General features: G+C 37.3%; 1 protein-coding gene across 2 annotated transcripts in view; it reads left to right on the top strand.

Annotated features, from left to right (window-relative positions):
* The window catches only part of ABCA12 (ATP binding cassette subfamily A member 12), a 174355-nt gene that overhangs the window by 128440 nt on the left and 20193 nt on the right, over nucleotides 1-25722 (top strand). For both annotated transcript variants that reach the window (XM_077748646.1, XM_077748645.1), the window contains exons 28-41: nucleotides 615-801; nucleotides 2970-3188; nucleotides 4587-4783; nucleotides 5581-5741; nucleotides 7091-7327; nucleotides 7827-7977; nucleotides 10796-11048; nucleotides 11675-11761; nucleotides 12560-12653; nucleotides 15659-15786; nucleotides 18097-18184; nucleotides 20371-20476; nucleotides 24741-24795; nucleotides 25372-25549. In XM_077748646.1, the coding sequence (XP_077604772.1) occupies nucleotides 615-801; nucleotides 2970-3188; nucleotides 4587-4783; nucleotides 5581-5741; nucleotides 7091-7327; nucleotides 7827-7977; nucleotides 10796-11048; nucleotides 11675-11761; nucleotides 12560-12653; nucleotides 15659-15786; nucleotides 18097-18184; nucleotides 20371-20476; nucleotides 24741-24795; nucleotides 25372-25549 (2141 nt within the window). The remainder of the gene's footprint in view (nucleotides 1-614; nucleotides 802-2969; nucleotides 3189-4586; nucleotides 4784-5580; nucleotides 5742-7090; nucleotides 7328-7826; nucleotides 7978-10795; nucleotides 11049-11674; nucleotides 11762-12559; nucleotides 12654-15658; nucleotides 15787-18096; nucleotides 18185-20370; nucleotides 20477-24740; nucleotides 24796-25371; nucleotides 25550-25722) is intronic.

Raw genomic sequence — 25722 nt, 5'->3', positions numbered from 1 at the left:
CATCTGTCACTAGTCAAAAAGAGTAACCAAGTTACAAGTAAGATAATTTAGCATAACCCATCACCAACGCTGAACAAACTGTTAAAGCTCATGACTTACTGACATTGGACGAGTAGTACCATCTTTACAATGTAAGGACCACCCATATCCATGGTCTATTTGTGGTGCCTAAAGGAGCTGTAGATAGTAATCAATAAACTGGATTCTATAAATCACAGATCTGAACTGGCCTTGTCACCATAAAATCACATCTTATAGACATTTTTTTCCATTAGTTGATATCATCCTGTCTGATCAGAAGACTTAGACCACCTTTTGAATATTTGAGATCTGTTGAATCAAGGAGAATTCATTTTTATGATAGTTATTCTAGGACTACCTATTCTACAGAGAAGTGTGCTATGAACCTTGGAGAATATGGTTCCCCACCTCATTCATTCTTTAACCAAGTGAGAAGAAGGCCAAAGACTATAATAGATCATTTGTTCCCAGAATTATTTTTACTTAGAGGTCTGTGTTGTTATAGTCGTAAGTTTTTAATTAAGGACAAGTCTATCTTGAGCTGCATTTTCCTTCTTTGTGAGCTTATAATTCTTCTCTTGATTTCCTTTCAGGTCCTGAGTTCATGTTTCCTTCCAACATTGAGCCTGAACCTAAGGATCTCACAGTTGGGGTTGCCCTGCATGGGGTCACAAAGATCTATGGCTCAAAAATTGCTGTTGATAACCTCAATCTGAACTTCTATGAAGGACATATTACTTCATTGCTGGGGCCCAATGGAGCTGGGAAAACTACTACAATGTATGTTACTTTTTAACACTTATTGTCATGCAAGTATATTACTTAATATTTCTTCATTTCTTTCATAAAGAATAAAGTTATTACATCTCCCAGATGGATTAAGATAGCTCAATTTGTTTACTATAAAATGGAGTCTAAGTCAGAGGTTCCAACCTGAGACCTCAAAGGCCGGATCAGACCAAACCAGTACTTCTTAAAAGTTTTAATTCAGTGCCAGTATTTAAAATGGAGAAAATTTTCTTTCTTTTTTTTTTTAAGTTTTTTTTTTAAAGTTTTTTTTTTTTTTTTTACAAATAGTTTATTGTCAAATTAGTTTCCACATAACACTCAGTGCTCATCCCCACAAGTGTCCTCCAAATGGAGAAATTTTCTAATAAAAAGAAATATTCTTGACCTTCCTGGGATGATAGGATGTTCTGGCAATCCTGGGTCCACAGTCTAAGGTAGGCACAATTAGTTGGGGCTTACCAGTGACTGTTCTCTTAAAGGGGACATCTGCTTTCTAATTTATTCCTGTTCCCCACCAATCTGCACTGTCGTATATGCCCAGTCTGTTTCATTTATTTGCATTTCTATTCTGGCCCATGTATAATTTTTAGTTTACACACTTTGCTATAAACACACTCAGCCCCAGCTGCTCCTTGCCTTGATTCATGAAGAAAGAAATCACCAGCTATCAGATATAGATCAAAATGGCTAGCAGTGGTACATGAGCTATTCTTTCTCAGTATTTAGCTGATGTGTCCAAAAGGAAAAGAGACTCAAATGTTTTTTAAGTGACATTCTTTTGAATTTTTTTGGTGACTCACCTCCAGTGCTCCACGTTGCTTGGCTGGAAGTCAGCCCTAAGCTGCTGTTTCTGCCTTAGCCATTATTTGAGATAAAATGTCAGTTGCAGGATATCCTATTTAGTATTATCATAAGTAAGCTCAGTGACTGCCAAAATATATTCAAATTAATTTTTCCTTTGTAAATAAAAGGGGATAAAGGAAGGTCATGAAATGAGGGAACATGCAGCTACTCTTATTTATATGGCCTGTTTAAATTCAAAGTTGGCTTTCTAGTGAAAACGTAGTGATATAGTGCTTAAAAGCAGTTTTCTAATAGGCAATAAGAGACCAGTGAAGAAAAGAGGAGGAGGTTTTTTGAAGAGGCTGTAATTTTAGCTGAGAAAGTCCTAATTTTATTCTTCTGAATATAAAGAAGGAGTTGTTTGTATTTCAAGGTGTTTTTATGGGAAGAATTGCATATAATATTGATTCCCTATTAAATCCACAATAGTCATTTAAGTTCCATTACATACAAGGTACAAGGCACTAGTTAGGTACTAGAGACAGTGGTGAAAAAAATGTGTCCTTTTCCGGATCTCATGGACCTTACATGTTACTGGAGAAGATGAATATTAAATAATTGCACAGTTTATTAACCATCTGAAAAGTGATAAGCAATTGTCTAGTAAGGTAGAGAATAATCACAGTGTAGAGAAAGGGACTGAAGGTGACCAGTGTTCACATGGGAAGGAGAATTAAGAGACAATAATGGTCAGGAGCAAGTGGTGGTATGGCTTGCACTGCGGTGTGGCTGGGAAAATGGGACGTATGGGCGGAGGTAGAAAACAGACAGGAGGAGGATACAAACACAGCTTCTGGATTCTAGGCTTGTGCAACCAGAATATAGATTCATCATATGGTGAAAGAGGAACATCTTTGGAGGCAGAGTGGAGGGCAAAGATCCTGAGTTAAATTGTAAACATGTTGAGTTTGAGGATCCTCAGTGCACACCAGAACTGAGTGGTGAGGCCTGGGCTAGAGAGATAAATTTGAGACTCCATGACCTACAGATACCATCTGATGCCAGGGAAGTGCATGGATTTGCTCAAGGAGAGAGCATACTTGGCAATTAAAGTGTGCAACCATTTCTGTCATGACTACTACCACCGCCCCCTCCCCATCACTGTCACTGTATCGTGTTTATGTAACATTCTAAGTAATTAAAAGCTTAAAAGTCATTTAGTGTCTATTCCCATGTAATACCATTTTATTTTATAGCTTGGTCTTACCTGAGGAGATACACTATAATATTGTTTGCTAATGAATGAGATATATTTAGTCCTAAAATCTAGCTTAAATGCTTGGTTAAGACTTGATTTATCATTTCTTCATTTTCAGCTCCATGTTGACTGGGCTATTTGGGGCTTCAGCAGGCACCATCTTTGTTTATGGAAAAGATATCAAAACAGACCTACACACGGTACGGAAGAACATGGGGGTCTGCATGCAGCACGACGTCTTGTTTAGTTACCTCACTACCAAAGAACATCTACTCCTGTATGGCTCCATCAAAGTTCCTCACTGGACTAAAAAGCAGCTGCATGAGGAAGTGAAAAGGTCAGTTATAGTGGCAATGCCTCTCAAAAAGAGGTCAAGCTATGGCAATAATGCCTATAGGAAACATTTGGTCACAAAACAATTAGGCTTTAGTTTTTCTACTTTTCTGGTATTGTGTATATTTTATGTCATTATCACCAGCAGCCAATTATTGTACTGAAACTATTTAACTGTCTTCATCTCGGGCTACCATATTGCCCCAAATCCTCTGTTTCTAATGGCTACTACTTCAGGCCAACCCTCCTAACTGGGCACCCGACTCTTATACAGTTTGTCCTTCAAAGAACAGCCAGGGTGACCTTTTTAAAATGCAAATCAGAGGTTACCTGGGTGGCTCAATCAGTTGAATGAGTAACTTCAGCTCAGGTCATGACATTGCAGTTTGTAAGCTCATGCCCCACGTCAGGCTCTGAGCTGACAGTGTGGAGCCTGCTTGGGATTCTCTCTCTCTTCTCTCTCTGCCCCTCTGCACTCATGCTTTCTTTCTCTCCCTCCCTCCCTCCCTCTCTCTTTCTCTCAAAATAAGTAAATAAACACAAACAAACAAAAAAATGCAAATCAGAGCATGTAACTCCAGGGTTCAAAGCCCTCTATGGCTTCCCACCACACTCCGTGTTGAACTCAGTAGTGTCCTTGCCAAGGCCAGGAGGCCCTACATGACTTGCCCCCATCTCACTTCTGATGTTGTTTCCTTCTAGTCTTCCCACATCCACTGTACTCTAGACATGCTGCCCAAGTCACACACTGGCTTATGCTCCTGCCACAGGGCTTCTCACTTACTGTCCCCTCTACTTAGAGCAGCCTTCCCCAGACAGCCATTTGACTCACTCCTCCACTTCCCTGGTCTCTGGTCAAATGTCACCTTCTCTGAGGGGATGGCAGTATATACGCTTAAAATAGCATGCCCCAGGCACTTCTTATCTCATGTACCCTGCTTTATGTATTTTTTATTGTACTTGTCACCACCTGGTGAATTATAAACTTACTTGGGAATATGTTTATTGACTGAATTTTATCTGCCTCCTTCCCAATGCATACACATACTAGATAGAACCTAATCTTCTTATGGGTAGGAATATTATCTCCTCACCACTTTCCTCCAGCAGCTAAAACACAGTCTGGCACAAAACAGGAAGGCCTTCCATAAGTATTTTTCAAATAAACAAATAAAAAAAAATTAGGCATGTATTCCCTTGTGTTGTTTTCTGGGTGTCAATTTTGAACCTCCAACTAGACGATAATAAAAAACCATATCATGAATCCTCAGTAGTGTATTGTACCTTGCTGAGCATATAATAGTTGTTTAGTAAATACCTATTAGTTAAAGTACTTACTGCATTTTTTCAATATTCAAATATTTTGTCTGTCAAAAATAACCACCATAAATTATTTTTGAAGGACATTAAAAGATACTGGACTGTATAGCCATCGTCATAAGAGAGTTGGCACATTGTCAGGAGGAATGAAGAGGAAGTTATCCATATCTATAGCTCTTATTGGTGGATCACGGGTGGTCATTTTGGATGAACCATCCACTGGAGTTGACCCATGTTCTCGCCGAAGTATATGGGATGTTATATCCAAGAACAAAACTGGTATGAGTACCTTCTTATAATTTGTCAACCCAGCGGTCATAACTTTGCCCTCTGGGATGCATGCAACCAAATCTACACCTTTCCTGTTTAGGAGCCCTGTTAAAAGTCTCAGATGGAATCATACCCTTCCCAAAGTCTTCTCTTTGGGAGAACCCACAAAGTTTCTGGGTTGATTTGTTAATATCCCTGTAGTGCCCCCTGTGAGCTGAGCACTTCACTGGCCTTTTTGAGACCATGCACATCTGATAGAAGTCCCAAATTCTGCCTACAGGAGCTTAGAATCTAATTAGAGATACCAAACATACACAAACGAAAATAAACTGAAAACAGACTAAACAAGTACTAACAGGATATGAAGCAAAGAAGCAATCAGAGTGAAGTAGATTAATCAGAGAGGAATATTCAAAAAGTCTTCAAAATTATTGCTTCTTCATAGTGAAGAAAGTGGGGGAGAGAGACAGACAAGGAGAGAAAGAATGGAAATGAAGACAAGGGAACAAACTAAGGAAGGAGTTGCTAATGAGCACACTCTAACTGATGGACATTTAGCCATACAGCACAGTTAAATGCCTTTTCGCTGCCAACTTATAAGAAAAGAGCCCTGTATATTTAGAAACACCCCTTCTGGATTTCTCTTTGTTTATTTTGAAAGCTCCTTCTGGTCAGTTTTTCAGTTAGCTCATAAAACGTGCCTCTTCTCCTCATAAATCACAGGATTTACTCATGCTAACTCTGTATTATCTCAGGAGCTGTGTCTTCGTTTTTCATCCTCGGTTGTTCTCCTCTGTATTTTTAAGCCAGAACAATCATTCTGTCCACGCACCACTTAGACGAAGCTGAAGTGCTGAGTGACCGCATAGCCTTCCTGGAGCAGGGCGGGCTGCGCTGCTGCGGGTCACCATTTTACCTCAAGGAAACGTTTGGGGATGGGTATCACCTCACGCTCACCAAGAAAAAGGTTTGTCAGAGAGAAAGTATACCTTATGACAGGGGCATAAATTATTATTTTTTTGTGAAATGGAGGCAGAATCTCTCCAACTGAATTAGCTGCTAAAATTCATTGTTAATATGTTAGTTTCACACTTCTCAAACCCACGGGAGCATCGGAACACCCGGAGACCTTGATTAAACCCAGATTTCTGACCTCACAGCAAGAGTCTCTGATTCAGCAGGTCTAGGATGGGGCTCTAGAATTGACTACCCTTCTAACAAGTATCCAAGTGATGCAGATGCTACTGGTCTGGGATCACACACAGGAACCAGGGCACTTGGTCAAAAAAGGATCTATATCCTAAGGTTGCTCATGGAGGATCAGCCTTTTGGTTTCCCTAGCATTTTGGCCTGTAAGACTAAAAATTAGGGTTTTTGTATTCAAGCAAATAAAGAGAATATGTAGTTGTGTATTCACCTTCTGATCAGTACGCCTTGAGTGGCAATGTGAAGACTAACGCAGGCCAAAGGTGTTTTTACATCTTTGAAGAACAACAGTTCTTACTAAGGATCCCTGGGCCACCTAAAATATCATATGATTACCAATCCTCTGCAAGATGTGTATGCTATTAAGTAGGCTTTGACTACCATCATTTATTTTACCTCTGATCATCGTACTGTGACCTTCCAAATTCATTAATTTATTAAGAAATGTAGGTATTAAGTATGTAATATTAGGTATATAACACCTGGGCATACAGCAGTGATGATATTAACATCTCTACCCTCATATAGTTTATATTCTGATAGAGTGGGGGGGATTCTGAAGATACCATTGTTAACTGTATTATTAAATATATTAGCAGGTGATGAATACTAGGGTAGAAATAAGGCAGAGGAGGGGGGATGGGGAATGCTGAGCAGTGCCATTTTAAGTAGGGTGGGAAGAGAAGGGGCTCTGAGAAGATGAGCGTTGAGCCAAGAGTTGAGACTTGGGAGAAAAGGAGCCATGTTACTCACTATCTCAGGGCAAAGGAACAACAATTGGGAAGGCCCTGAGGAGGGTGCACCTGAGTTTCAAACTCTCTGACAACGCAAAGAGGCTGCTGTGGCTGGAGTAGAGCAGGTAAGAAGGAGGTAGTGGGCAAGGAGGCCAGGGAAGGGACAGGGGGAGATGGGAGAATGGAGCCAATAAAATAGTGACTTGCAGACAATGCTAGGGACCCCTGTGGGACAGGGAACCACCAGAGGAGGGAGGTGTCATCGGACTCAGGTCTGAGGGGCTTGAAAGAATCTCACCACCCTTTGATTAGGGCCTTTGGGCACCACTACAGTGTAAAGGCAAAGGGGGTGTTCAACTTCGGTTTTTGTCTCTAGAGTCCAAATCTGAGTGCAAATACAACATGTGACACGATGGCCGTGACAGCAATGATCCAATCACACCTCCCTGAAGCCTTCCTCAAGGAGGACATCGGGGGAGAGCTTGTGTATGTGCTTCCTCCATTTAGCACCAAAGTGTCTGGGGCCTACCTGACACTCCTGAGGGCCCTGGACAGTGGCATGGGTGACCTCAACATCGGGTGCTACGGCATTTCAGACACCACAGTGGAAGAGGTACATTTCTTTTTTTCTTAAGGCTGATTGATATAACTTGCTGTTCCCTTAGACTAAGTATACACAGTTCTTTAAAAAGAGAATAGAAATATTTTAAAATAAACATTTCACAAAATGAGAAAATCTTAAAACTACTATTCTTATGTAAGATTGGCTTTTGAAAACAAACATGTTTACCCAATTAGAGAACATGTATCTTTTACATACCAAAATGTTTACGTAGGGGAATGAGGGAGATGAGTGAAATTGGGGTTAAGAGATTTAACTTCCAGATATAAAATAAATAAGTCATGGAGATAAAAAGTACAGTATAGAAAATATAGTCAATAGTATAATAACATATGGTAAAAAAGAAAGTGTTCACTTAAAGTCACTATAAAAATATTTACTTACAGTCACACTTATTGTGTGATAAAAACTTAAAATCAAAATTGAGCTTAGAGACTAGAAAGGACATGCATGTTTTATGTTAATGAAGTGTTCTGGCTTCTCTTTCTAGGTCTTTCTGAACTTGACTAAAGAGTCACAAAAAAACAGAGATATGAGTCTTGAGCACTTAACACAAAAGAAAATTGGAAATTCCAGTAGCAACGGCATCTCAACTCCTGATGATTTATCAGTGAGCAGCAGCAATTTCACAGACAGAGACGGTATAAATCTAACATGCATTTTTTGCTTAATTCCAATAAATGACGTAAATGAGAAAAATCACAGGACAAAAGTTCAGCTTCAGATTTTCTTTCTAAATTCAGAATAAAGAAATATAAGTTTTATTTTTTAATATACCAAGTACTTATGGAACAAAATCAAATTCTCTATTTCAAAAATATTTTGAAGAATATGAAAGAACTTCCTCGTTAGCATGGTAGTGTATATTCCTTACACTCAAAAGAATCATTTTTTTTAATGAGTATTTTTTTAATTTATTTATTTTGAGAGAGAGAGTGCGAGCAGGAGAGGGGCAGAGAGAGAGGAAGAGAGAGAATCCCAAGCAGGCTCCACACTGTCAGTGCAGAGCCCAGTATGGGACTCAATATCATGAACAGTGAGATCATGACCTTAACTGAAACCAAGAGTTGGATACTTAACTGACAGAGCCACCCCGTCACCTCACTGGTAGTCATTTTTAAGATGTAACTCAGTACAGTTTCAGATTTGTGTTTAACAAATTAAAATGCTTCCTGTAATTGTTCCTGTCCAACAATGGACAAAGTTACCTTGCAAGGTAGCTGACCTCCTATCAGACATATTCAGCAGAGGAGTCATCAAAAATAAAATGCTTAAAAAAAGAGGTATCACTCTTTATGGGGCCTTATTGGAAAATACGTCTAATCTTTCCCTTCTGTGAACAATTCAGTTGCTGAGAAAATTCAGGCTCTGAGAAAATGCTTGGGGGGAAGGGTTTCAGATTTGATGAAGTTGGACTCAGTGCCTAAGAACCTATAATGATAGGTTGTCCCCCTCAAATCTTCACGTAAGATACATTTCAAAAATCGTGTTTCTTGGTATGACTTTGAGGAATTGGGCTCCTTTGAAAACAACTTTTATCCTCTCTTATTCTCTTTCTGACAGTTAATTTATGCCGTTGGAAACACTATTTACTTACGGAAGCAGATAGTAAAATGATATATAAATTATGGAATAGTCATTTCAACGGTTTGCTTAACCTGGAAAAAATCTCTAGGAACAAAACTTTTAATTAAACATTTTCCTGACTCTAAAATTTAGAGAAGATCTTCACTGATGTTTGCACAGTTCTGGAACTTGGGAGTCTCATTTGTCCTCTGCCATATTCCTCATTTATCATCTTTTTGGGGAGTATAATTATCGAGCCCATGGCATTGAGGACTTTGATTAGAAAGTGGTCATCTGCTTCAGGAAGTAAATGTTATGTATTTGCCTCTGCATTTGTCTCATAATTTGAAACTATTCTTCAGTCAAAATGTTTCCCTCATTGACATTATCTTTTAGAAAGCACATTTGCTCCATTTGATACACCTGTAAGTCATCCACATGTAATTTCTCAAGAAACAGAAAAGCATACTAATTAACTTAAAATATTCAGCTCCTTCTACAATTCCCCTTTGCAGAGATATGAGTTTGCATTTAAACTTGTTCACTCTGTTTAATTGGAATTCATTTTAATTTAAGCAGCTTTGTATTTTTCCTTATCAGCTAAATGAAGATCATGATTTTTTGTGCTGCATAATTTGTGATGGAGAATTAAAAATATCCACAGAGTTGACGGTCATCTTATCACATGTAGAGGAGTGCTTGGCGGCAGGCCCTTGGAAAGAATGTTATATTTTTTAGAGGGGCCTATGGAATTATCACTTGTAAGAGCACAATTGAAGGGACAACAGTTTATGGCCTCCACAGCTGCTCTTATTCATTCTCAGAAGCTATGGAATTTTTCTCCACACCTGAAAAACATTTCAGGGTTGGGGTGGGGGGTTGTAAACATCTTTTCCCATTGAGGGTGTTTTGGGGTTTTTTTGTGTGACACTACTGGTAAAAATGGAGTTTTGAAACGGCAGATATAATCAGTCCGATTTTCTAAAGAGACGGTAATGAGTATTTGAACTAGAATCATACTTTGGAGGAGAACGTTTCCCTTTTCCCAAGTTTAAGGTGAATTCATTGGACCTCACATTGGAATGCAAGCTAATAAACTTACAATCACTAAGTTACCCACAGTAGGAATGAGTTTTTACACTAGGCAGCTGTTTTGGCTTCTGTTTATCCTTTTTTTAAAACTGAAGCTATACATTGTATTAGTTTATGTCATATGAGTTTCAGGTGTCAGTTTCTGTTTATCTTATTGAAATTCAGTCTCCTGATAGAAGCTATCTCTTGAGTCTTAGTAATTAGCAATACACACAGAGAAAGCATTGAGACTTTGGAGATTAGGGACAATATTCATTTGTAAAACTGAAAACATCTCACTTTCACATTTAAAATGGCTATGGACGGGGCGCCTGGGTGGCTTAGTCGGTTAAGCGTCCGACTTTCGCTTAGGTCATGATCTCGCGGTTCGTGGGTTCGAGCCCCGCGTCGGGCTCTGTGCTGACTGCCAGCTCAGAGCCTGGAGCCTGTTTCAGTCTGTGACTCCCTCTCTCTCTGACCCTCCCCTGCTCACGCTGTCTCTCTCTCTCTCTCTCCTAGAAATAAATAAAACATTAAAAAAAAAATTAAAAATAAATAAATAAATGACTATGGACTATGGACAGTGTATAGTGATTTGTAATTCGCAAAGCATTTTTACATTTGGCTCTATGACATAGAGAGCGTCAGCCCCAAGGTTGAAAAACAAAGAGCCAAACCTCAGATCAGAACCTTCAAAATAAAGCTTTTCATACCATATCACATTATACCATCCATCCATGGTTTTTGAAGTTACTCTATTACTTGATTTATCAGGATTACCCAGAGCCATATCAAATCTCTCTCTCTCTCTCTCTTTATCAGACAAAATCCTGACGAGAGGTGAAAGGTTGAATGGTTTTGATCTGTTACTGAAGAAGATCATGGCGATACTCATTAAGAGGTTCCACCATACCCGCAGGAACTGGAAAGGTCTCATTGCTCAGGTCATTCTCCCCATTGTCTTTGTAACCACTGCCATGGGCCTTGGCACACTGAGAAATTCCAGCAACAGTTATCCAGAGATCCAGATCTCCCCATCACTCTATGGTACCTCTGAACAGACAGCCTTCTATGGGTAAGTTTCTTTCCTCCAAAACATTTCCCCAGTGCCTGCAGAGGCCTCAATGTACCTCAGTGAATGCATGAAATGCTGAAGAATAAAGAACTATGAGGCACTGTACCTGATTCTGCCAATGGAATGGACAGCTTGATTTATTGCAGCATGGCACTTCTATTGCCAACAGATAACTTTTTAAGAGCTTTTGTGTTTGTCAAAAAATAAAGTTATAGTATGTCTTTATTTTTAATGGCTAGACTTTCAGCAAGAAAGCCAGGTTAGGTGTGGCTTCCCAAGCTGTTGTTATATAGAGCAAATAACTTTTTTTTTCTTGGCCTCACAAATATTGGATAGTAATATAAGAACCCTGTATAATATTATATTCCATATATACAATAGGTGATCACTAAATGCATGTGATGATTAAGAGAATGACAAGGCAGCCAAATAGAGCCAGGTGCTTATTTTTTTTCCATGATACTATCTTTTTTTTTTTTTTTCCTGCTACTGAGTCTTTCTTGGATTTTTAAGAAAATTATCCTTTGGACAGCATTTTTTATTTTTCCTAATTATTCATAAGCACAACTTTAATATGGAAGTCTAGTGGAGGATCAAGAATTTGTTTCTATCCTTTAATATCACAGGAATTCTCACCCAAGCACAAAAGCACTGGTCTCAGCAATGTGGAGTTTCCCTGGCATCGACAACATGTGTTTGAACATCAGTGATCCGTAAGTGGTTCTTTTTTTCCCCCTTTTTCACTTTTGGCACTCAAGTTGTGTATGTTCATGTGCATGCATGTGTATCCATGTGTGTGTGTGTGTGTGTGTGTGTGTGGATGGGTGTGTGTTGTAGGCTGGAGAAGGGCAGCACCCTGAGAGAAATCTGTGTTTAATGGATTTTCTCTCTCCCCTTTAGTTCACTCCATGGCTATGCTATGCTGTAACAGTGAACAGTAGGTGCTTTCTAACCTATGAAATTCCATCCTGTATATACCTTTATTTAACAAACAACCCTGTGAATTATTAATCCCATTTTTAAGACAAAGAAACTGAGACTCATACGGACTGAGATACTTGTCTGAAAAAATCTAGACAGTAAGTTGTGCAGCTAAAGCTGGGACCACGTCTTCTGACTCTTGTTTTTGCACTAGGTAATATTGTTTATTCAGACTTCCAAGATAATACACAACACTTGTAAACCTAATATTGGTATATTGTTTTACTAAGGTTGGAGAACAGGATGAGAGAGCAGAGAAGAAAGGGATCAAAAAGCCCATCCTGCCTCATTAAGACAATTCAATGAGCTTTGGTTTTAATACTATTCAGTAAATAAGTGTCTCTCTAATCCCTCATAAAATGTCAAATCACTTGAAAATGGTAGTCTGATGTATATTTGAGTTATGAAAAACCAGTAAACTGTGCCTAAGACTATATGCCTGAATTTAATGCCCAATACTCACTAATATACTCATACATAAATATGAGAACACACACATACCTCACTTTAATATCATTTTTTCCTTGCAGAAGGTGTTTACAGAAAGGCAGTCTAGGAAAATGGAACACCAGTGGGGAGCCGATCACTAATTTTGGTGTTTGCTCCTGTTCAGATAATATCCAGGTAAGATAGAATTCCATCTCAGTGAAGTAGGTGAAAGAAAGGAATATATATTGAAACCTGAAAGATCTATCCAGGTTGCCAAAGAGTCAGTATAATTTCATTTTTGGAAGCTAGTAGCTCAGAGATGTGGAGCAGGGCAGCTCAAAAATATTGCCTTTGAACTTGAGGTCACTGTTTTAAATCCATCTCAGAACAAATTTCCAAATGCAGGTCTTTGTGGAAACCAACTGAAAATGAACTTTTGGTGTCTGTTCAGTTCTAACCAGAAAGCTCCATGTTTCAGACAACAAAGCCACCGTAAGTGTCAAATCTAAAAGCACTGTGAGACTGTTTGGGGGTTAGGTGGCAAGTCAATAATGTGTAAATCCAGAACAGAACTCCATTTCTTTGTAAGGAGCACCTTCAGCATGCAAGAAAACTCCATGTCCTGAAAGAAACAAAAAAGAATATTCAACCATCCCTTACCCCATCTGTATTTTACAGATACACACCTTCCTTTTCTACGCCTATCAATTCAACATACTTTTAAGAAAACCAAATTCGCTGGGGAAATGAAACATTGTTGAAGAGAAGAGAAGTTGACTATATTGTCAACTTACTTTCCCAAAGGAAAGGAATCTAGCAATATTTTAGTAGTGTCACATGATTCAACCCTGAACTCTTTGTACAATATTTTAGAATGAAAATGTTTCTTGTAAATGCAACAAATTTTTGTGTTCTCGTGGAAAACATTTACTAACAAGAGCTGGGATCCCACAAGCATCTTTTGGTATCCTTGCATATTTCAATATCAGTCTTACCCAGTACTCAAAGAGTTTCCTAGTCCCTCATGTAATCTAGTTAATTTGAAAATTCTTCATGTATTTTCTTTAGTTCACAGTAAAAGTTAACTAACCAAGTATTTAAAATTTGAATCTAGATAAATTTCATTAATCAAAGGGGAAAAATGAGAGAGAGATTCAAAGCAAGAAACAGACTTTTTAATTATAGAACAATCTGATGATTACGGGGGTGGGAGTTTGGGGGGATGGGTGAAATAGATGATGGAAATTAAGGAGGACTCTTGTGATGAGCACACAGTGGTGTATGGAACTGTTGAATCACTATATTGTACACCTGAAACTATTATAACACTGTATGTTAACTAACTGGAATTAAAATAGAAACTTAAAAGAATAAAAATAAACAAGTCATCAAATATATATATATGTATATATATATATTATATATATAAGGGTATATTTTATATTCATAGTTATATATATTTTTATACAGATAATATATATAACATTTGACAGTACCTACTAATACTGAAGATGTATATACCCTGTGGGATCAGCAATTCCATTTCTATTCTATACCCATCAGAAATGTGAATACATTCACCAAGAGGCATATACTAGAATATTCGTAACAATACAATTTGTAATAGCCACTCAGATTCCCACCAATAGTAGAGTGGATAAATCAAATGTATTCTATTTTCATATATATATACAGTAAAATAAGAATGATTGATCCACAACTACATATATCAAATGGAGGATTCTCACGAATGATGAGTGGAAAAAGCCAAATACAAGAGAGAACATATAATACAATTCAATTTATATAAGGTACAAAAACATGCAGAACTATTCTGTGCTGATTACTTTGGGAGTGGTAGTGACTGGAAGGAAGGGTGATGAGGGGGCTTCCCGGTACTCGGTACTGGCATGTTCTGTTTCCTGACCTGGTTTCTGGTTACATGGTTGTGTTCAGCTTGCCAAAATGTATCAAGCAGTATACTTATATGTGCTTTTCTATACATACAATTCAACAAAAAAATAAGCTAAAAAATTCCATTGCAAACATAAGGGTGTCTCTATTTGTGGAACAAGTAGCATTCTAGAAATGTGATCTTCAAGTTAATCCAACCTGATGTAAGGTGAAAGTCAGCATTTATTTTTTAGAGCAATCTTCACCTTGAAGTTCTCAGGGTGCACTTGTGGTATGAGCCTGACATCATGTGAAGGGATGGAAGGAAAAATTGGAAAAGTGCTAAGTTCTCTGGCTTTATGTCAGAGAAGCATGGGAAGTGTCAATGGAAAGTAAGTGGTTGGGAAAGGCAGAAAGCTTATGAGCATAAAAATAAGTGATTAAAACTAGGCTCTGAGGTTGGTTTTCATATTGTCAATGATGTCACATTGACATATGTGACATATGATGTGACATATGTAACAATAATGTCACATCATTGACATATATCATATGTCAATTATGTCACATCATCATTGTCATAGTGATGTGCCAATGCATTTAATTTTGACATATGTATGATGATAGTAATGTAAGATGCTAACAATGGCAGAAAACTGGGTGAAGGGTATACAGAGACTCTCTGTATTAAATTTGAAATCTATCTATGTGTGTATATAGACATATATAAGCACATTTGCAATATATATAAACTTTATTATGGAATAATTTTACATTTACATATGTAAAGATTAGATTTAGATTTACTTAAAAAATGAAGGTATATAGATTTAGATACATGTAAACTTGAACTTTTACACCCAGGTTTGTACCTTAAAAACAATGCAACACACACTTTCATCCACTGCTGTCACCTGAGAACTTATGTCTGTTGATGTTATCTTTTCAACTCCAAGCAAACATTTTTTTACTTTCCTGCAAATCATTGAGTGACTTTTAAGTCATTTTAGAGTTTAATGTTATTCTCCAGGCATATCAAACTTGTCAGTACAGTGAAAAGAAAATCACTCATTGGTTAACTTGTATTCTTTTTAGCTTCGAGTGAGTCGTAAACCTGTGTATGTGCTCTACTACTTGTTCTAATTTCTTGGCAGAGGAAGATGCCTTCCTTTTCAAAGCTCTACAGAGTCAGAAGACAGTCTTATCACACTCTACCTGTTGCAATAATAGACAAATCAGGAGACCTGAACTCCTTGACATTGTCTATTTGATTTGCAAAGAACTTAATTTTTAACTTTATTTTTCAGGAGTGTCCTAAGTTTAACTATTCTCCACCTCATAGAAGAACTTACTCTTCTCAAATAATTTACAACCTCACTGGGCACCGCTTGGAAAATTATCTAATATCAACTGCTAATGAGTTTATGCAAAAAAGGTAAAAATACTCTCTTTATAACATATTTAATTCAGCATATCTTGATTTCAAATTTTAATGGTAACTGCTTCCTCAACTTGAGACAATAGATGAACATTTCTATTGATTATTTACCTAGTTACATTCTCTATTTTATCTAAATAATCTTAGGTGTTAAACCTTTCTAAAAAATTTTTTTAGTTTCCTCAAATTAAGACTCATTTGAGGAAATTAAAGAGGATTGGGTTTGTTTTTAAACAAAAATGTATTGTTAAACTTGTACATTTTTTTCCTTGAAGCAATAATGTTACTGACTAGATTATGGCAATTTGGACAGTTTTAAGGCATCGCTTCAGGTGACAATTGGCCTTAGTTACAATATAAATATCTCAAATTTAGATTATGATATCTGTGTGTGGATAAAATGTGTCCATGTGTAGCAAGGCCATAGGCCTTGTACCTAAGCCACCTAAACATTTGCAATGGATGTAAGGTTGGTAGGCTTATATTTGCGGTACTATGGACAGACCTAGAAGACACTATGCTAAGTGAAATAAGCCGGACACAGAAAGGCAAATACTGCATGATCCCACCTATATGTGGGATCTGAAATAGTCAAATACACAGAAGTAGAGAGTAGAATGGTAGTCTACTAATGCCAGGGTCTGGGGATAGGGGGAGACGGGGGACATGTTGGTCAAGGGCTACAAAGGTACAGTAATGTAAGAGGAATAGATTCTGGAGAGCTAATCTACAGTAATGTGACCGTAGGTAACAATACAGTATTGTATACTTGAAATTTGCTAACAGGATAGATCTTCAGAGTTCTCATCGCACATGTGCGTGTGCACACACACACACACACGTGCATGCGCTCATACAAAAAGAAAATGGTAACTATATGAGGTGATGGATATTTTAATCATCTTGAATGTGGTGATTATTTCACAGTGATATACACATATCAAAACATCAAATTGTACACCTCGAATATATGCAATTTTTATTTGTCAGTTATACCTCAAATAAAGCTGGGGCATAGGGAGTTGGTCATCCTGCAGCAGCTGTGGTTTTCTCCTTCCCTCCATCTCTTTCCTCTCATATTTCTCAGTATACATAAATGACAGATATTCACCGTAAAATAATTAGAAACTACATATAAGCAGAAAGAAAAAGGAATCTCTCTCTATCCATATAATCACTATTGATTGTATATCCTTCAGAAATTTTTTAGACACAGATACCAGTATTTTCAACAAAATGAAGTTTATTATAAACAAACATTTCTAAAACCTACTTTAAAAAAAATAAACTGATCTGTCTGTGTTGAAACTATAGCTCTGTGGCATCACATTTAGGTTGATAGTCACAAGAAGATTAGTCTAGTGTGACTACACCATTATTTATTTAACTCAACCCTAATTTGGGACGTTCAAACTGATCCATTCTTAAAATTACTGCATTTTTTTAAGTCCACTTTTTATTTTCAAGAGACTATGAACTGACAAGTACCAGGCAATTATATAGGCACAATTTAACTTCAAATANTACAGAATCTGAAGGAGGCTCCAGGCTCTGAGCTAGCTGTGAGCACAGAGCCCCGATGCAGGGCTCGAACCCACGAACTGTGAGATCATGACCTGAGCTGAAGTCGGACGCTTAACCGACTGAGCCACCCAGGCGACCCAAGAAATGGAGCCTTTCAAAATAAGATGAGAACTGGGGCGCCTGGGTGGCTTAGTCGGTTGGGCGTCCGACTTTCGCTTAGGTCATGATCTCGCGGTTCATGGGTTCGAGCCCCACGTTGGGCTCTGTGCTGACTGCCAGTTCAGAGCCTGGAGCCTGTTTCAGAGTCTGTGACTCCCTCTCTCTCTGACCCTCCCCTGCTCACGTTGTCTCTCTCTCTCTCTCTCTCCTAGAAATTTAAAAAAAAAAAAAGATGAGAACTGATCTTACATCACTTTAGTATTAAATTACTTTGAAAAGGAATTTTAAGGGAAAAAACACTATAATTTTCGAGATGGTGCATGATCCAGTTAAGTTGGCAGAATTGGTTAGATTATATATATCACTTATTTTCAGAATGATTAGTCCACATTTCCATTTGCTTAAAATGAATTTTTGCTTCTAGTTATAATGTATACCTTAGATTAAAACATGATAAAAGAAATCAATAAAAAAGTAAAATATTTGTCAGGCAGTATTTATTTCACACTATAAATGTGTTCCTCATGGAAAGAGAACATTGAGCCTTTAGTTAAACATTTTATATCCATTTATGAATGTTTTCTCCATTAAAACAAATATAAATTTTGTTATTCTTATATATAGGTATGGAGGTTGGAGTTTTGGGTTGCCTTTGACTAATGACCTTCGTTTTGATATAACAGCAGTTCCTGCCAATAGAACACTTGCTAAGGTAAATTATGACCTTCCCTCTGGGATGTCATACAAATGAGAATGTGAACTTGAAATACTCAAGCATTTTGATGAAGTAAAAAAACACAAGTGCAATCAATTTGAGAAGCGTTTGTCCTAATGCTTTCCCCATAGCACTGGGGTTCCAGTCCTGTGTATTTACCCAAGTAAATACAGGGATGCATATACAAAAACTTAACATAATAATGTTTCTTATATTAGCCAAACACAGAACCCCAAATGTCCATATACGTTAGAATAAATGAATTGTTGTGTCATTCAATAAAACTTTCAGGGGGTGCCTGGCTGACTCAGTCGGTTAAGTCTTCGACTTTGGCTCAGGTCATGATCTTAAGGTTCACGAGTTGGAGCCCCACACTGGGCTCTGTGCTGACAGCTCAGAGCCTGGAGCCTGCTTCAGATTCTGTGTCTCCCTCTCTCTCTGCCCCACCCCTACTCCCAATCTGTCTCTTTGTCTCTCTCAAAAATAAACATTAAAAAAAAAATTTAAGAAGAGTAGGCAAAACTCAACCATATTCTTTAGGGTGACTATTGTGATTTTGAAAAACACAGAATCCCAGAGATGTTCTGGATACTGGCAATTTTTGTTTCTTTTTTTCAAATATTTGTTAAGTTTATTTTGAGATAGAGAAAGAGAATCCGAGGCACAATCAATGCAGAGCCCAATGTGGGGTCAAACTCACAAACCATGAGATCATGACCTGAGCCAAAGTCAGAAGCTTAGCCAACTGAGCCACCCAGATGTCCTCAATTTTTGTCTTTTAACCTGAGTGATAGTTCAAGAGGTGTACTCCTTTCATAATTTTTTGCTAAACTGAACATTAATGTTTTATGTGTTTTTCTTTACATATGTATTATATGTGTTTATCCTTGTTTCTTTTTTTTTAATGTTATTTGTTATTGAGAGACAGAGTGTGAGCTTGGAGAGGCAGAGAGAGAAAGGGAGACACAGAATCCGAAGCAGGCTCCAGGCTCTGAGCTGCCAGCACAGAGCCCAATGCGAGGCTCAAACTCATGAACTGTGAGATCATGACCCAAGCTGAAGTCGGATGTTAAACCGACTGAGCCACCCAGGCACCCCTATCTTTGTTTCTTAAAGAGCATGGAGACTTAACAGAATATGATGGAGACAAATAATCCTGTAGGCCTTATTATTACTATTATTATTATCTATATCATATCTGTGCTTTGAAACAAGCTAGAGTCTTAGGAATTCTAAATTGTCGTTTACATATTTCTCATTTGGTAGTAAGAAATATATATAGACTTGGGGGAGGTGGAGAAACTAATATTATTTAATAACTGTGATAAGCCAAGCGCTAGTATCATCTGGTACACAAACTACCTGATTACATCCTCACAACATTGCTATGAGGTAGGTATGATGGGGCCTATTTTAGCCAATTTTCATAAGGTCATATAGAAAGTAGAGAGTACTGTTGGAGCTTTGAATGCTCCCTCCCTGCCATTTGTTCCTTTTCTTCTTCTCTCCATACACAGAATAAACATTTTTACTTAAACAAAGAGTTCTAATAGTAAATAATTTATTTCTCTCTAAGTTAGATTTGTAATTTTAGAATGTCAACTGGGTCTCTTGAATTGAGGCACACCAGTGTTTTATATCCCTCTGTTTTTGACATAGAAGGCAAAGTAACTCACCTCCCTGTGGGTTACAACTAAGAATAGAAAGTTAGTGTGGGAATTTCAAGGTTATCATTCTTGTTGCTAAGGACATAATGTTTATATTTAATTTCTTTCTACATCCTGACCTAGATGTTATTTTATATTATTATGATTGTTATTATTGAGGATGCCTTAGCTCTAGTCCCAGAATCACTACAGACCAGCCACAGAGATGGAGATAATAACGATTTCTTCAGTTTATTTCCAGCTTTGCCTATGGAGAAGGTACAGAATAACTAATAATGTGGTGCTATCATGCAGGAAAAAAAAAACTTTCTCAATCTCTGTCCATCTCTAAATTGGAAATGCAGAGGTCTGTGGTCAACACTCTGGGGAATGGTTCTAATCTCCCAAGATAAAATAAGTTATTGGGAAATTGGTGCTCTTATTTTAAATATAAGTTCTGTGGGCTGTCAGATGTAAAGGCAGCCTAATTTATTTGAACATCATACTGATCTTGCTTCCCTTTTTGGAATTTAACAGGTATGGTATGATCCAGAAGGCTATCACTCACTTCCAGCTTACCTCAACAGCTTGAATAATTTCCTCCTGCGAGTTAACATGTCAAAATATGATGCTGCCCGACACGGTAAAGTTACTTACACAGAAGCATCTTGTATTGCAGCTTTTGCCTCTCTCCATATAAAAATGCATGTTAGATTTCATTTCCTCCAGGTACTTTATGGTATCTAAATCACAGATCTTTAAAAGGAGTCTAAAATTAGTAACTACCACCAGATGGAACATTCTAGATAATTTCCTTAACTTTGGGTTAATTTAGTTTCCTCATTTATCAAATCAGGATAATAAAGCTTACTTCATGCTTATTTCTGGTCTTACATCTAGTAGCTGTAACTCACAGGAAAACATTTTATTACTATTTACTTGTATATAGGATAAGAAATTAAAAATAATTAATGTTAATAAATCTAAACATGAAGTTAAAACTTTTAAACTAAAAAATCCTACACCTAACCATTAATTGAACATTTACCATAAAATATGTGCTTTATATGATAAATTGCTAATCCTTATATACAGCCTTTCAGGATGAATATTATTGTTCCTTACTATTATTTTATGGAGCCCAGAAATGGAATTTGAACCCAGGTCTGTCTGACTCCTGCCTCTTTATTTTTCTAATACTTCTCGGGACTCAGCTAGATCTCCTGCAGTTAGATTTCCCAAGAGGCATCCACATAGTTTTCAGAACTGGGTTTGGGATTTTAAAAAGACTAATTTATTTTTTCTAATCCAATTATTGTCCATTAAATTATTTAATTATATTAAGCCTTGCCCAAATTATCTTTCTTTACTGATCCTAAAAAAAAAAATAATAATGATGATGGAAATAAATGAGTGACATATTTGTTAGCCACGACTGAGTCCATAGCCTAATAAATAGGCTAACATATAGCCTAATAAATGGGAAAAAAGACAGAATACATCTTTTAGAAATTGCAACGTGTTTTTCTTTCATCTCCTTCCTGTTGGGCATAACAATGTGTGTTCGGTGTTCTGATGATTGTAGAAGTGAATTATAGAATCAAATACTCATTCTAGCAAAAGACTCAGTCTTCACTCTAGAGAGAACAGCATTCTTTTCCCACCTGTTGTGGCATTTTCCTAGCAGGAGGAACCATGAAGAAAGTAGCAAGACTGAAAGATAGTCCTTAGATGCAAGGCACCATTAAAGGGCATATTCAAAAGTGGCAAATTAAATTAAATGGTAGGTGTTAAGGAGATTACTTACAATAAGCACTGGGTATTGTATGTACCTGATGAATCACTGAATTCTACTCCTGAAATCAATATTGTACTGTATGTTAACTAACTAGAATTTAAATAAAAATGTGAAAGAGAATTAATTAAATGGCCAGATCAGTTTTGTTTAACCTGGTTTGAAATACTATTGAGTATGACTTTTGGTAGGATGTCTTCATCAGAACAAAAGATATTTGTTTCTGTGATGGATAATGAAAGCAGAAGAACTATACAAATGACTAGGAGGAAATGTAGCGTAGGTAGGTAGGTGAGAAAAACAGACCAATGCCACTTTTGAAGAGTCAGCTTTTAAAGCCTGTATTCAGGTTCCATTTATTAGTAGTGTTCTTTACCAAGACTGAAGCAATCTGAATCACTCTGGATTCTAACAGGCTTGTTGTGCCTCCTACCACTGCATTTTTTTAAGTTACAGAGCTTAAAGAATTAGAATTCTGGAGCAAAAACTTTATATTGACCTTAAAAGGAAATTTACTTTTTAGGTTTAAAAATAAGGCTTATGAGTTTTGTAGCAATTAATAGTAGTGTGCCTTTTTTTTAACTTCTCTCTTTTTTTAATATTTATTTTTAAAGAGAGAGATTGAGAGAATGAGGGGGGTGGGTAGGGGCAGAGAGAGCGAAACACAGACTCTGAAGCAAGCTCCAGGCTCTGAGCTGTCAGCACCGAGCCTGCTGCAGGGCTCAGATCCATAAGTCAAGACACTCAATTGACTGAGCCACCCAAGCACCCCTTAACTTTTCTTATATATTCTCATGAAAGTGGTAGCTTTCCACCCTCTCTGGAAGGAGTTTGATTTTCTTTAGAAAAGAAATCATGTTACCCTAAAATACTTTCATTGTTTTGTAATGCACATATGGGGTCTCCCATGGTAGTATTGTCTTTAAAAATGAGCTCAACTACTCTCCTGCCACCTCTCTCCCCCTACAACAGTAGCTGTTTTAAGCCACGTTTGTTGAATTCCGCATGAATTGGTATTTTACTTTAGCTGTAAAACTGATTTTCTTTGAATTCTAACATGCTAGTAAAAATCTTTTAATTAGTTTTCCTTTGCTATGTCAATAGCTATTATTTTCATGTGGTTCCCTCTAGTGGTTAATTTAACATGAAAATTCTGTTTTCTTCTCAAACAAAATAGGTTTGCTTGTTTTCCCTAACAAATGTTATACAATGAGGCTCTTTTCCAAACATATGGACATATTATTCCCTCTACCCTCCAGTTTGTTCTGACCCTTTATTGCATTAGTAGGAATTGTCAATAGGAAGCACCTCATTTTAGGTTTACAACTATAGAGGCAACAGAAACAGATAATATGCTATTTTTAATATATATTACATATGGGGAAAATAATTGAAATTTTAAGATTCAATATGATTTAACTAGTGTTCATTGACTAATTACTATAGTCAAGACATTATGCTGGATACTGTAGAACCCTAACCCTAATGCATTTACTTGATCTTTCTGCTAAAAATATGTCTGAAACACTCGGTTGGGCAACACTTTTTCATAGTGGAGTGAATGCATTTGCAGAGATTTCCCTGGTGAAATAAAGTAATCCTTGATTTTGAAATACAAGTCAGAAATAAAAGAAATGTTTTTCCCCTGCTTATATTATTATTCAACAATAAGGTTTAAGTAGGGCCCCAAGGAAAACTAAATCTCAGTAAAAAGAGAGACCGTTAATTTACACAAAAGATAAGAAAAGTGCATTCCCCCAATGATGTGATTAAAGTTATAGGCCAAATTGATTATTGTTGTTAGTTTCTTTGTTTTGCTTTAATTATATATTTTTCTCTTTAACATGTAACAATTGCAGAATTCAGTCCCAAATATGTTACATTTTACTCAACAAAAATTATAAATTTAGGTTAATGGAAGGAATATAACTTTATAATAATTTATATTTGGATGCTGTGAAAGCGTCTCAATATCCTGATATAATAACCATATACTACATGAGCAATAAGTGAGAAAGTTCTCACTCAGCTTCTGACTCTATGAAAACAAATATTTAAGAGATAGCATCACTGCCATCCCCTCCCATTCTTTTTCAAGTTACTCAGACAGTATAGACTTTGCCTTTCCCAAGACTGTGGACTCTTGGGAAACTTTTGCCAGCCCATTTTGGTTATGACTAATCATTATCCTCTGATAAGGGGAGAAAAGAATATTGTTTCTAATTCAGAAACTATAACTGACTATGGGAGACCCCAATCATTTAGAACTGTATTGGAATTAAGTGACTACTTTCCTGGAGCCAGTTAGTTTCTCTGAATTCTCTTGAATCTTTATGTCTCAGTGAAAATCCCTCAGAGATGGCTGAAGCTCCCAAGACTTACCCTGGTAGATAAAGTTCTAGAAAAATAGACATCTTGGAAGTAGTGAAGGAGGAGGAATATTCTCAGCCTACAGTGTTTTCCCAACCTGGCTGATAGCATAATAAAGAGGGATTAGGATGGTCAGTGTTCTTTAGGAGATCCTCATATAGTTGGTCTAAAACACCAATGTAGTAAGTGCTGCTGAAATACAAATGTGCATGATTAGATGGGGAGAAGAAACAGAAAACAAAAATGTAATAAGGGAAATGCCATATAAGAAATGGACATTCTTGTCCCTTCCCCCAAAATTCCATACACAATGGGAAAAACATCTTTTAAATTTTTACGTGAATGCCACCTATTGTGTGGCATTGATGAGACTGAGGGGAGGGATAATTTTCCTTTAAAGCACTGTCCCCAAAGGGGGTGCCTGGGTGGCTCAGTCGGTTAAGCATCTGACTTCAGCTCAGCTCATGATCTCGCAGCTTGTGGTTTCAAGCCTCACGTTGGGCTCTGTGCTGACAGCTCAGATCCTGGAACCTGCTTCAGATTCTGTGTCTCCCTCTTTCTGCCCCTTTCCCACTCATGCTCTGTCTCTCAAAAATAAATAAACATTAAAATTTTTTAAAAATATTATCCCCAAAGTAAAATTATAGCATAAGGAGGAAAGTATTATATATTATTCATGCCAAAACTGGTATTTCTGAGTAACTGCATATCTACTAATGAAAAGAACTGTCTCTTCTTTAAGGCATCATCATGTACAGTCATCCTTATCCAGGAGTGCAAGACCAAGAACAAGCCACGTAAGTGGAAATATCTGGCATGACTACGTTACTCCTTGGCACAGTGAAGCCTCTGTATAAAGTACTGTAATTGGAAATCACAGTTGTATCTGAATGAATGTCAATCTAGAAGAGCTGTTAATATAAGTCACTGACTGGGATGAAAGGAAGTTTCTGAAAGTCTGTGCAGTGGGGTTGCCAAGTGAGCTTGCTGGCTGTAGCGTCAGAATCTGCTGCTTTTATAAGTCAAGTGCATAAGTGCTTCATCATTTCAATTTCCCTGCATAGCATTTAAGTACTATTTCTGTGCTCAAGAACTACATATTCTTGCATACACCCAGTAACCCTTAGAGACCGAGGTATATATTTTTTTTGATCAAATATCCCTAGTCAATTCAGATGCACTAGAGCTATATTTATCCAGGGTCATAGCCAAGTCATGTAGAAGATATTATCTGGCTGCCTTGCAGGAAGACTTATTTGTGTCACAGCCAAGTCTTATACTGTTTTGTTGATGGTTTTAGTCATGAATCTTTCTGAGGGGAAAAGAGTTCTAAAAACTTATGTATGTTTTCCTCTCCCTATTGCTCACTACAGAATGAGCAGCTTAATCGATATTTTAGTGGCACTCTCCATCCTGATGGGCTACTCTGTCACCACTGCCAGTTTTGTCACCTATGTTGTAAGGGAGCATCAGACCAAAGCCAAGCAGCTGCAGCACATTTCAGGCATTGGTGTGACATGCTACTGGGCAACAAACTTCATTTATGACATGGTGAGTAACTTGCAAGAAAGACAGAATTGGTTGGGGTAGAAGATACCGGTTTTATATTCAGCATTTATTCATGCCTACCTTGTTCAAATTATTACCACAAATCAGTAAATTAAGAAAAAAATAATTTGATAGTGTCTGGGTGGCTCAGTCGGTTGAGTATCTGACTCCGGTGC

This window comes from Crocuta crocuta, unplaced genomic scaffold (genome assembly GCF_008692635.1).
Source record: "Crocuta crocuta isolate KB4526 unplaced genomic scaffold, BGI_CrCroc_1.0 scaffold229, whole genome shotgun sequence".
NCBI lineage: Eukaryota > Metazoa > Chordata > Mammalia > Carnivora > Hyaenidae > Crocuta > Crocuta crocuta.
This window is presented reverse-complemented; position numbering and strand designations above follow the sequence as displayed.